Genomic DNA, 13,453 nt, shown 5'->3' with positions numbered 1-13,453 from the left:
TTGATGGAGGGCTCTCTGTAATTAACACACCACTATCACTCTGTTTCTTTGCCCAGTGGTAGCTTTGGCCTTTTTACATAGAGACAAAGCAGCAGCACATGGTATTACAAGTCCCCTCATTTTTCCCCTCCTGAGTCTCTGTGTTTGGTAATAGGTATACCTACATGAAATTAAAGCTTTAATACATGCTTGCTTGGTACAGGCAAACATAAATAAACATCCCATAGGACTCCACTTGGATAGACTTAATTGATCATGAGATCAGCAGTACACTCACAGGTCATTATGAGCTGTTCTTTTCTCCCCATGGTAGTGATGTACACCTTATATCTTATATATTCACTGATTGACCATTATCTTATTGTTTTTTTTAGTTTTTGTAAAAAACATTCAGTACACTATACTAACACACACATCATTTCTCAGACTGCTGGTGATCCTTCTAAATTTTGGAAAACAATAAATGCACTGTGTGGAAATTCCTCTCCTTCCCTGCCTAAGCAAGTTGTGCCAGACTCTGGCATCATTACTGAGAAAAATAAGATAAGTGATGCTTTTGATCAGCATTTCATCTCTGCAGGTGTTTTATTTGAAAGAAATTGTGGTTTAATTAACCCTGTTCAATCAGTCGACTGCTCTTCCCTCTCCCACCCTCCAGTTGGATCATTGGAAGATCAGTCAATTTATAGCAAATCTTTATGAATTTTCTACTTGTGATGGCTAGATGCCTTCCTTAAGATGTAAAAAAAAAATCCACTGGGGGTGATTTGCTTGATTGTTTCTTGATGCAGATTTCTGCTCCCGATTGTGGAGTCAATAACCAGGTTTCCATCCAACCGTTTCATGTGAGTAAAGTGCATGTCGGATACAAAATGTAATGACAGGCCTGATGGAAACAGAAGATTTTTCATGAAACTTTTCAAATGTCGACAAAAACTAAACACGCTAGAAAAGGGGAGATCTTTTTATGTTGGTAAAATGATAACCGTCATATCGAAGTAAACTTGGAGTCACGCGAGGTTGTGTGATCCTCCAACTACTGCTCGTCAGGAAGCATGCAGTTAATTATGCTAGTTTAAGAAAAAATATAAGTTATGAACTTCATAGGATGGTGAAAGTGCAAGGGGACGCATGATTCTTCTTTCTAATAAATATCAAGGGTCTTATTCTGTTGACATTATCATCGACGCATGGTAAATAAAAACAATAATGTAGGCTATACATGCGCTCTAGCCAACTGCACAGGCACCATACTGTATCTGCGCCCTGTGCGCTGTTGACTAGAGCGCCCCTGTCAATAACAGTCGGCACACTCGCTATATATCACACACATTTCTGTGAGAAAACAAGAGTTGAAAAAGTGATGTTTTATTTGGTACATGGGAATTTAACCGCACAAAGTACATTATTGTTATGTGCACTACGTCATCACGCACAGCTTTATCAACAATTACATTTGATGGAAACACACTGGTGGGAAAATGCAGATTTTAGAATATTCACGTGAAAATATGTCCCCAAATGGACAGAAACCTAGCTATTGACATTTTTTATCTGAAGATTATCTCGGGTGCTATCCCCTCCTTTGGAAGGAGGCCCATGTGCTCCCTCTCCACAAAGGTAGATCAATGCATTGCACTCTACGTTTCAAAAGCCCTCCTGCATTAACTTCTGCCATACCTTACTTCATTGTTAACCTGTTGACATAGGAGATACAAGATCTGGTCTCAGGGTTGGCTAACTCTGGAGATCTCTTTAATTTTCACCACAGGAGTCTGCTCAGGGGAGAACGGCTCATAAATATGTGGAAACAGAGAAAACGGAATGGCAAACACCTGGAAACCATGTGTTTCATGGATTTAATACCATTCTGCTCCAGTCATTACAACGAGCCCGTTCTCCCCAATTAAGGTGCCACCAACCTCCTGTGATCTCCACGAGTTGGGTAGATCTGCTTTTAACGGCTGTTAGGGAATCTTTTTACTGAAGAATGTGTCTGTTTATGATTTGTTTTTCTTTTCATGTATTGTTGTGTATTTTAATGTCTATCTGGATGTGCAGTTTAATGTGTATATTGTATTTTGATATGTAATGTGCTAAACAGGGCTCATCTGAAAAAAAGAGACCTTGGTCTGAGCATCGACTCCCTGTTAAAATAAAGGTTAAATAAAAGACAAAGAGCAGCTGTCAAGTTCAGCTTGCCGTTCCAGTCTAACCATGTTTTATTTTACAGATGGAGCCCTGGGGAACTGCAGACAGCATTGTTAAAAAACACAACCCTGGTGCCTGAGCCAAGTAGCTGTGCCTTGTAAACAAAGTCTCCCGCCTGACCTGTGCACCTCAGTGGGATGACAAACAACAACATTCCCCCCGCTCCCCACCCCCGGATCCACTACAGAAAATAGCAGTGATGACTCAAACACCCAACGGCAATGAAAGATTGGCTGGCAAAAAGCCTCCAGCTGTAAGATGAGGGGTGCACCCAACTATGACATATAGTGAGGCTGGTTGGAAAATGTACCACTCCAAGACCTGGTGGGACATTTTAAACCTGTTTGAAAACAAGTGAAGGTCACAAGGCCAGAGTGATATACAGCTGATCATAGCAGCAAGCTTTGTCAAGGCGGAGGAAGATTTTTATATTTTGATGGGACTCTGGCTGTATGCCTACATAAACAACCCTGGCAGATAATGACAAATCTTAGCAATACATCCTGGTACATACAACATAACCAGAAAAACATATTTGCAGGTATCTGTTCACGTCTGGCCAAACTAATGTGGCATACCTTAACGCTCCCCTGCCACACACCCCGGTGCTATGGAACCCGGCACTGACAAAACATGCTGTGGTACTGAACAATAGATACGTGAATAATAACAACAACAGGTTAAAGAAGGATTTTTAAGCCTTGAGACATGGATTGTATGTGTGCCATTTAGAGGGTGAATGGGCAAGACAAAATACTTAAGTGCCTTAGAACGGGGTATGGTCGTATCCAGCCAACTTGACATAACTGTGGGAAGCTTTGGAATCAGCATGGGCCAGCATCCCTGTGGAACACTTGACACCCCAATGAATTGAGGCTGTGCGCAGGGCAAAAGGGGGTGCAACTCAATATTCGTTACACTCAGCGTATAAACCAATGATGTATATAAATCATTGGTATAAACACTAGTGTATCATTATTTTTGACCAATTAGATCAGCTCTGAAAAAGATCTGATGTGATTGGTCAAAAGACCAATTTGTGGAAAAAAGATCAATTAGAATGCCTGTGTAAACACAGCCTTTAAGGCTCAAGCAATTAAAAGGTTTTAATGGTCCCAATAGCCTATCTTAATGAACAACATGTGAGAAATTGTGAGAAAATACCATCTTACTCAATAATTACAACTGCAAGACTCAATTATCGTTAGTGAGGGTGTTTGATAACAGGGTTGGGTAGGTTACTTTCTAAATGTAATCCGTGAGTTACTAGTTACCTGTCCAAAATTGTAATCAGTAACGTAACTTTTGGATTACCCAAACTCAGTAATGAGATCACATTCCATTATTTTTTAGATTACTCTCCCTTTAAGAGGCATTAGAAGAAGGCAAGAATGTATGTTACCAATTGAACGACATCTATTGCAGGATAAATCATGTTAAAGTTTACATAGCTGGCCATATATGGATGTAACATTTTACTTTATGGGTTGGTTATGTAGGCTTCTTCAAACCCATCGCTTTCTCCTACAAATAATAATATAATTTAATTGTATCTTTACATTAAAAACCAAAGTCTATCAGAATTCCACTCATTTCAATAAATGACTGGAATTCATAAACAAGTAGGGCTGGCTAATAATTCCTTAGTTTTGGGGTCATGCTCAGGTAAAACACAGAATCTTGAATGAGTAGGTGTATCCAAAAGTTTGGACACACCTACTCATTCAAGAGTTTCTTTATTTTGACCATTTTCTACATTGTAGAACAATAGTGCATACATCAAAACTATTAAATAACACACATGGAATCATGTCAATTTGTGTGATTTCTTTCCTTCTTAATACATTTGAGCCAATCAGTTGTGTTGTGACAAGTTAGGGGTGGTATACAGAAGATAACCCTATTTGGTAAAAGACCAAGTCCATATTATAGAAAGAACAGCTCAAATAAGCAAAGGGAAACAACAGTCCATCTTTACTTTAAGACATGAAGGTCAGTCAATGTGGAAAATGTCAAGAACTTTGAAGGTTTCTTCAAGTGCAGTCGCAAAACCCATCCAGCGCTATGACAAAACTGGTTCTCATGAGGACAGCCACAGAAAAGTAAGACCCAGAGTTACGTCTGCATCAGAGGATGAGTCCATTAGCGTTACCAGCCTCGGAAAACGGCAATCAACTGCACCTCAGATTGCATCTCACAGAGTTCTAGTAGCAGACATCTCAACATCAACTGTTCAGAGGAGACTGCATGAATCAGACCTTCATGGTCAAGTTTCTGAAAAGGAACCACTACTAAAAGGACACCAATAATAAGAAGAGCCTTGTTTGGGCAAAGAAACACAAGCAATGGACGTTAGACCGGTGGAAATCTGTCCTTTGGTCTGATGAGTCCAAATTTGAGGGTTTTGGTTCCAACCGCTGGTGTAATGGTGTGGCGGTGCTTTGCTGGTGACGCTGTCTGATTTATTTATAATTCAAGACACACTTAACCAGCATGGCTACCACAGCATTCTGCAGCTGTACACCGTCCCATCTGGTTTGCACTTAGTGGGACTATAATTTGTTTTTCAACAGGACAATGACCCAAAACACACCTCCAGGCTGTGTAAGGGCTTTTTGATCAAAAAGAATGATGGAGTGCTGCATCAGATGACCTGGCCTCCACAATCACCAGACCTCAACCCAAATGAGATGGTTTGGGATGAGTTGGACCGCAGAGTGAAGGAAAAGCAGCCAACAAGTGCTCAGCATATGTGAGAACTCCTTCAAGACTATTGGAAAAGCATTCCTCATGAAGCTGGTTGAGAGAATGCCAAGAGTGTGCAAATCTGTCATCAAGGCAAAGGATGGCTACTTTGAAGAATCTCAAGTATAAAATATATTTAGATTTGTAACGTTTTTGGTTACTACATATGTGTTATTTCATAGTTCATGTTTTCACTATTATTTCACAATGTAGAAAATAGTAAAAAATAAAAACCCTTGAATGAGTAGGTGTATCCCACCTTTTGACTGGTACTGTATATACACTGCTCAAAAAAATAAAGGGAACACTTAAACAACACAATGTAACGCCAAGTCAATCACACTTCTGTGAAATCAAACTGTCCACTTAGGAAGCAACACTGATTGACAATAAATTTCACATGCTGTTGTGCAAATGGAATAGACAACAGGTGGAAATGATAGGCATTTAGCAAGACATCCCCAATAAAGGAGTGGTTCTGCGGGTGGGGAACACAGACCAATTCTCAGTTCCTATGCTTCCTGGCTGATGTTTTGGTCACTTTTGAATGCTGGCGGTGCTTTCACTCTAGTGGTAGCATGAGACGGAGTCTACAACCCACACAAGTGGCTCAGGTAGTAGAGCTCATCCAGGATGGCACATCAATGCGAGATTGATGAAGGTTTGCTGTGTCTGTCAGCGTAGTGTCCAGAGCATGGAGGCGCTACCAGGAGACAGGCCAGTACATCAGGAGATGTGGAGGAGGCCAACACCCCAGCAGCAGAACCGCTACCTCCGCATTTGTGCAAGGAGGAGCAGGAGGAGCACTGCCAGAGCCCTGCAAAATGACCTCCAGCATGCCACAAATGTGCATGTGTCTGCTCAAACGGTCAGAAACAGACTCCATGAGGGTGGTATGAGGCCCCGACATCCACAGGTGGGGGTTGTGCTTACAGCCCAACACCGTGCAGGACGTTTTTCATTTGCCAGAGAACACCAAGATTGGCAAATTCGCCACTGGCGCCCTGTGCTCTTCACAGATGAAAGCAGGTTTACACTGAGCACATGTGACAGACGTGACAGTCTGGAGACGCCGTGGAGAACGTTCTGCTGCCTGCAACATCCTCCAGCATGACCGGTTTGGCGGTGGGTCAGTCATGGTGTGGGGTGGCATTTCTTTGGGGGGCCGCACAGCCCTCCATGTGCTCGCCAGAGGTATCCTAACTGCCATTAGGTACTGAGATGAGATCCTCAGACCCCTTGTGAGACCATATGCTGGTGCGGTTGGCTCTGGGTTCCTCCTAATGCAAGACAATGCTAGACCTCATGTGGCTGGAATGTGTCAGCAGTTCCTGCAAGAGGAAGGCATTGATGCTATGGACTGGCCCGCCCGTTCCCCAGACCTGAATCCAATTGAGCAAATCTGGGACATCATGTCTCGCTCCATCCACCAACGCCACGTTGCACTGTCCAGGAGTTGGCGGATGCTTTAGTCCAGGTCTGGGAGGAGATCCCTCAGGAGACCATCCGCCACCTCATCAGGAGCATGCCCAGGCGTTGTAGGGAGGTCATACAGGCACACACACTACTGAGCCTCATTTTGACTTGTTTTAAAGGACATTACAAAGTTGGATCAGCCTGTAGTGTAGTTTTCCACTTTGATTGAGTGCGACTCCAAATCCAGACCTCCATGGGTTGATAAATTTGATTTCCATTGAAAATGTGTGATTTTGTTGTCAGCACATTCAACTATGTAAAGAAAAAAGTATTTACTAAGAATATTTCATTCATTCAGATCTAGGATTTGTTACTTTAGTGTTCCCTTTATTCTTTTGAGCAGTGTACAATTTACAAGTACAAAAGTAGATGTAGCAACAGGTGCAGGAAGGTGCAGGAATGTGCAGGAATGCGTAATATGGGTTTTTATTACACCCAAATTATGGTGTGCCGTGTAAGGGCATGGAGACAAAAACCAAAACAAACACGTAACAAAGCACAGGGTTGAAACCCACAACACAAAGTTGAAACCCAAACAAAATTATTAACAATGATTAACACATGGGACGAGACCCGTAATCATCTGCGCAAATCACAATGGCACGAAAGCCAAAACACACAGCACAGGTACTCACACACACCAACGGACATTATAACAATAATGGACAGCCCACTGGAAACCAAAGGACACACTTAATACAAATACTAATCTGTGGGAATATGGGACAGGTGTGCGTAATGAATGTTCTGGAGGGATCCGTGACAAGATTGCTACTTTAAGTCTATCAAAAGTGTGTGCAAGTTTGAGCATGTGTCCATTAGGTCAATAGAAAAATGTTTTATCAGCATTTATCAGGTTCTTCACTATATCACATTTGACAAAAAAAATCATACAATGATGGAAAGACCTGTGTGTTGTCCTTGTTAATGCAGACAGAGAAGAGCTCCAACTTCTTAATCATAGCCTCAATTTTTTCCCGCACATTGAATATAGTTGCACAGTCCCTGTAATCCTAGATTCATCATGCAAGCGGTCAGTCAAATTAAACTTATGGTCAGTAAAGGGAACTTTAAGCTTGTCTCTCAATTAAAAAAAACATGTCAATACTTTGCCCCTTGATAACCAGTGCACTTCTGCATGTTGTAAAAGTGTTACATGGTCACTGCCCATATAATTGCATAGTGCAGAAAATACATGAGAGTTCAGGGGCCTTGCAGCAAGAGCCTCTCAGTGGATGCTGCAGTGACCCAAGTAGCATCAGGAGCAACTGCTTACATGTGCATTACCACTCCACTATGTCTCCGTCATGGCTTTTGCCTCATCAGTACAGATACCAACACGAGCAGTAGCTACGTTTGGCTACATACGGACCGTTTGTGGAATTCCCGCAAGAGAATAACGGTTAATGTGATGGAATGTTAATTATTTGACTAGGCTACCTGTATTTGACATTGAGTTGTTATTTCACTGAACAACAGATGGTTTAATTTTATTTTTGGTAGTGAAATGAGGCTACTCAGGTGAGAAATTAAAAATATATATATATATATTTTTAAAATCACCCAAATGTATAGCCCCGTTGGTTTGAAAATGTGAAGAAAACAAATATGTAAATTTGGCGTACCCCTGGACGGCATTGCGCGTACCCCAGTTTGGGAATACCTGGTCTAGATAATGAATAGAAACACACAGAAACAATTGACTCATAAATAGCTTACACCACGCCAACTCCACTGCTTTGTAAAGCCTGGTCTATAAATCTGACCAAAACCCAGAACCTCAAAAGCAATATTTCAATTATTCAGTATTTTTCAATGTTATTGCCCTTCAAGACTTCCTCCTTAACCACTCATATCTGCCAAAAAGTAATCTTGTGAGAAAGAAGCGGCCACACAGCTATAACCTGGAGGCATTGTGTTAAGTTCAAACATCAAGCTGTCTGTTCTGACACGCTTGTGTGGTCTGAATCCAACCACCAGACTCCATGTAATTTACTACAGGAAACAGCCCAGAGTTGTTGCCTCGGCTGTAAGGCCTAAGCATTAACACATGATTTGTGGGGACGTGCCAATTTCAATCCCAGTCTGATGAAACATGCATTCGCCTCGCTGGAAATGCTACATTTCACCCATGAGTCACAATAAGAGCTCTGTGTTATGCAAACTACTCTATGCCAACCTGCCAGTGGGTGTCTCCCATGTCCAAGAGGAATAACAGGGTAGCAAAGGACTGGAAGAGGCTTAACGTAATCGATAAATAATATAACCCTGACTATGGCAAATATATGCTAATGCTCATGCTACCATAACAGTTAATATACCGTTGTAAAACATACAGCATCAATATGACTAAAATGCTTATGGTTTGTTATTTACCCATCTTCAAAATAGACGTCAATCATTACAAGTCCTAAAGGATAAGCAATCTCAAACAAAGTGTTTCCTTTAGAGATTTGAATGTAGAAAAGACCGATTTTAGTATTTTATTAGCAAAAATAACCCCACAAAACATTCTAAATACCAATGTTCCAGCATAATTAAAACAGAATACATTTTCAGAAAATGTTTCTTCAAAAGCTGTTAAGGTTACACAAAAAAGAACCACCATTCATCCAACAAACACTATAATAAAACAGCCAAAATGTTTTCAGCCATTGTCAATGAGTTAGTAAATGGTTTCAATGTGTTAGCTAAAAAGGTCATTTCAAGCCACCAACCTGAGAATCTGTAAACAACCGTACTTCATGATATCTCAAAGACAGTTTACTAACTCTTATATTCTTTAATAATTCAATTATTCTGCCTCCCTTGAACCCCGAGTAGATTTTGGTTTGTAAAATACCTTACTTTCAGTTTGAACGTTTTGCACTTAGGTCTACTGTAGGTAAAACAAACCTGCAGATCGCTCCTTAACAATCACTTGTCGGGTAAAGGAAAAAAAACACATTGTGGATCTTGCCATTTAACAGAAAATACGTAGTTTTGTAGTGCCAGAGTCAACGATTAAAGAGCTTTGACTGGGGTGAAATATACCAACTACATGCGCTCTGAACATTGTCTACCGTATGATAAGTATACATTAGTCACAACCCCCAAAAGCTACAGTATGTAAAAGTCCATAAGGACACCATGTGGTGACTACAGACATCCATTAACACATCCTAGAGGCTAGACATTGTCAACAGTCAGACTAATACTACAAATTAACATTTTCATCTTAACCGTCACCCCAAGTGCATACAGAAACCGGTAACTCTAAAATTGTGGTTCAGTCTGAACTAATGTCAACTTAATGAAAACATTTACTTTCACGATACAATTCACGTTGTTTTCTGCTGCAGCAATCACAGAATAACACGACATTGTGCTAGGGATGATTATTCTGAGTAAATGATGATGGTAAATATACCAAAATGGTTTTCAAGTTGAACCAACTGGCAATATATACATTTATTGTCATGATTTTGTTTGTAATCATATTAAAGTTTGATTAAATCATTGCATTGTCGAAGTCTAAACGTTATTCATGGATTTAGCAGGCACGTTTAATTAAAGAAATACATTTGATATTTAAGTAACTCTAGATCAACGGCTAAAAGACAGTGTATGTGTACACAGTGTACAAAAAATGTGGAACGCCCGCTTTTCCATGACAGACTGACCAGGATCCCTTATTGATGTCACTTGTTATATCCACTTCAAAATCAGGTGTAGATGAAGGGGAGGAGGCACTTTGAAGAATATTTTTTAAGCCTAGAAACAATTGAAACATGGAATGTGTATGTGAGCCATACAGAGGGTGAATGGGCAAGACACAATTGCCTTTGAACGGGTATGATAGTAGTTGTCATTTGCACTGGTTTGTGTTTGATACAGTCCCCTGTGTGTCAAGAATGGTCCATCTCCCAAAGGACATCCAGCCAACTTGACAACTGTGGGAAGTATTGGAGTCAACATGTGGCACACTTTTGACACCTTGTAGAGTCCAGAATTGAGGCTGTTCTGAGGGCAAAAGGGGGTGCAACTCAATATTTGGAAGGTGTTCCTAATGTTTTGTACACTCAGTGTATAAGCAACAGTATGACATCAAAATTAAAGACTGAAAACATAGCTCCATATTGAAAACACATACAGTAAGTGAAAATAATGGTTAGCAAAAATGTTCTATTTAATCTATACATGCCAATCAGAAACAAGTTTATACAAGTAATATAGCAAACACCAAGCCCCTAATCACAATTGAATAATGTCCAATACAGTGTGAATATGGCACAATTCCTCTAGTGCAAATGATCAAAGAAAACAAACAAGAGTACAAACCTGATCAGTCAGTTGATGAAGCCCCAAAGTTTCTCAAAATGGTGTGCCTTGTTTTAAATTGTTCATTGATCTATGGCACCAGTGAAAAGGCCACAGTCGTGTAATGCTTACTTATCTGACAATAGGAGTGAGCTATTTGGAATTCATTTGATCAGTTTACATTAAATAATTGGTTTAAATTATTGAACATTACACCATTCATATTCAAGAGAACTCTGATCAAACACAGTAATGATGTTTTAAATAAGGTACTGTACAAGAAATATACATTAAGATGAACTTGATCTCATGTGAGGGGTGTGCGAGTGTACGGTAAAAATATTTTTTTGCTTTGAAAATGTAATAGTCTTACAAACCCATTAAGTAAAAAGAACAAACTCTATCCGGTACCAAATCAAGATTCCCTAAAAACAACGGGTTAGGAATATTAACATAGCAGGTTAGGAGAATTAGGTTAAGGTTAGGAAAAGGGTTAGAGTTGGATAAAATGCTCTCTTAACCTGCTTCGAAAAGTAACTTCCGGTCATAGCTGTATTGAAGTGTCATGTTTTTAGAGAGTCCAGTACCATATCAGGCAGGTGTTCTGGCACTAACTACTAAGGCAGGTAGGGTGAGGTCAGATGGACAGGGGTCAGTCATGGGACCAAGACGAAGTGATACCCTGCCTCTGACCTCCTGCTCTACTACTCTTCTGTTTGTCGTACTTGACCGACACGATGAGGAACACCAGCAGGGTGAGGCCCTGGATCCCCGCTAGCAGGAAGAAGTAGTAGTTGAGCTGGGAGTCATTGATGTTACCTAGAGGGAGGGAGAGGGGGGGGGCACAGGGCATTATGACAGAAATCAGTGCAACATGGAAAGAGAAGAGGGTATGATGCAGATGTCATAAATCGTGAGTCACAATAAGTAAGGGGTATTGAAAGAGCAAAACATGACAAACAGCAGTGTTTGATGCAACCTGCAGAAAGGGAGAAGTCAGATGGATGGGAGCATGACCACAACATCACAAAGCAGTGTTCCACATTAAAGGGATGCATACGGTTTATTCAGGCATACAGATGTAGGATCTTAAATTTGAGCCCGTTTGCTACAGCATGAAAATAATCCTGCAGTAACAGGAAAAATGTATTATTGTGTGGATTATAATGGAATGGCCATTTTTGTTGGTTAGGGCAAATCAAGTCAAATTTGTAAGTGGAAATTACAAACTTTAGAAGCATTTGTAAAACTCAAATACACCACAGCAACAAAAGTTATAAAATTAAGACCCTACATCTGCATGGGCATAACCTGGCAATGTCAAATGGCAACAAAAGTGGTTCTGCTTTCAAGTTTAGCTCGCTCTTTCCAGATAAATGAAAGGATATCTGTCTGAAGTGGCTTGTGCATGAGAAGAAACAGCTCTGTCAAAGTGCAGAGGGAAGCTGCTTTCGTCTGGTCTTATTTACTTATGAGATGTTCGACGCAGTTTGACCCCACACTTCAATGATCATATGGAGGGTATTATTGAGGATCTGGGATTTAAGCTTGAGAAATAACAGAACAGTCTGGACCCTCAGCTGTAAGGCGAGGCAGGGAGTCTCAACACTATTATCAAAGGATTGTTTCCTCAGAGGAACACATACAATAAAAAGCTAAAATCACAATGATGCTCACTTCCTTGTTTGACCTTCACTCTGGCTTAGTGGGATTGAAATAGAAGCTGTGTGTGTGTGTATTGGAGACACTGGCACAGCATGTCATAGAAAATTTGACTATTTTCAGTACAAACCATATCACCATCTTGTATCTGTAGTAGTATAGAATTCAAATTGTCTAAGACAATATTACCCTTCGGTCTTAAGATAAATTGGCACCCTTCTTTCTCAGTTAAATATCACCAGGCTCCAGTTTCAGCAGTGGATCATTACTCAGAAGCCTCTTCCTGAGGTTTATATTTGCACCCAGCGATTGCAGTCTTTACTTCTGAATGTTGGCACTGCTAATTAGTTGTCCCTATACAAACAAACACTGGAGGGGATTTCTAAACAAAATCTTGTTTTTCCCCCCGCTATAGTTTGACATGAAGGGAAAAGCCGACAGCTGCAGTAAATCCTCCATTTTGAAACTTAAAAACGGAACATTGTCTGACAATTTTGTTGGCATTAGAGAAGCTTTCCACCCCTGGCAGTCTGGTTTACTGGCCTTGCTGTTCAGCCAGAAGCACTTCTAATGCAAATCACAGCTATTCATTTGACGGCTGTTCCAAACCTCTGCCAATAACTGCACATTCAGTTTTCCGCTTTCCACCTCAGACGACTCCCAGACAGTCCTAATAAAATTCTTGCATGAGAAATATCTCTTGGCTAAGAAGCTATTTGGTTCTTTTTGACCATCTTTACTGAAAACAAATCACAGTAAGGTACTTAATTGTTATGCAGAAATTATTTGATCGAGATAAAAACGGCTGCATTGGACCTTAAACCATGTAGTTAGAAATGGCATACGATTGAACAGTGCTGCCCATCTATGTGAATGTAATTTCACTATTTGAAAACATTTCATCTAACATTCAAAAGGATAGGAAATGTCTCTCCTGATTAGACTGGCGACAGTCATTTAGTGATTCTACAATAGGTAAAGCTCCACCAGTGTAGAAATAGCATGGAGGAGCCAAACACTACATATTTTTCCACCTAGGCCTTGTTCGTTGATGCTCCCC

General features: G+C 40.5%; 1 protein-coding gene across 1 annotated transcript in view; it reads right to left on the bottom strand.

Annotated features, from left to right (window-relative positions):
• Positions 1 to 8,901: 8,901 nt before the first annotated feature.
• LOC135540583 (solute carrier family 15 member 4-like) overlaps positions 8,902 to 13,453 on the bottom strand; it is a 44,388-nt gene continuing 39,836 nt past the window's right edge. Inside the window, exon 9 of the mRNA XM_064967097.1 lies at positions 8,902 to 11,550. Within this exon, the coding sequence (XP_064823169.1) occupies positions 11,384 to 11,550 (167 nt within the window). The 3' untranslated portion in view covers positions 8,902 to 11,383. The remainder of the gene's footprint in view (positions 11,551 to 13,453) is intronic.

The sequence above is a fragment of the Oncorhynchus masou genome, chromosome 1 (genome assembly GCF_036934945.1).
Source record: "Oncorhynchus masou masou isolate Uvic2021 chromosome 1, UVic_Omas_1.1, whole genome shotgun sequence".
Classification (NCBI taxonomy): domain Eukaryota; kingdom Metazoa; phylum Chordata; class Actinopteri; order Salmoniformes; family Salmonidae; genus Oncorhynchus; species Oncorhynchus masou.
This window is presented reverse-complemented; position numbering and strand designations above follow the sequence as displayed.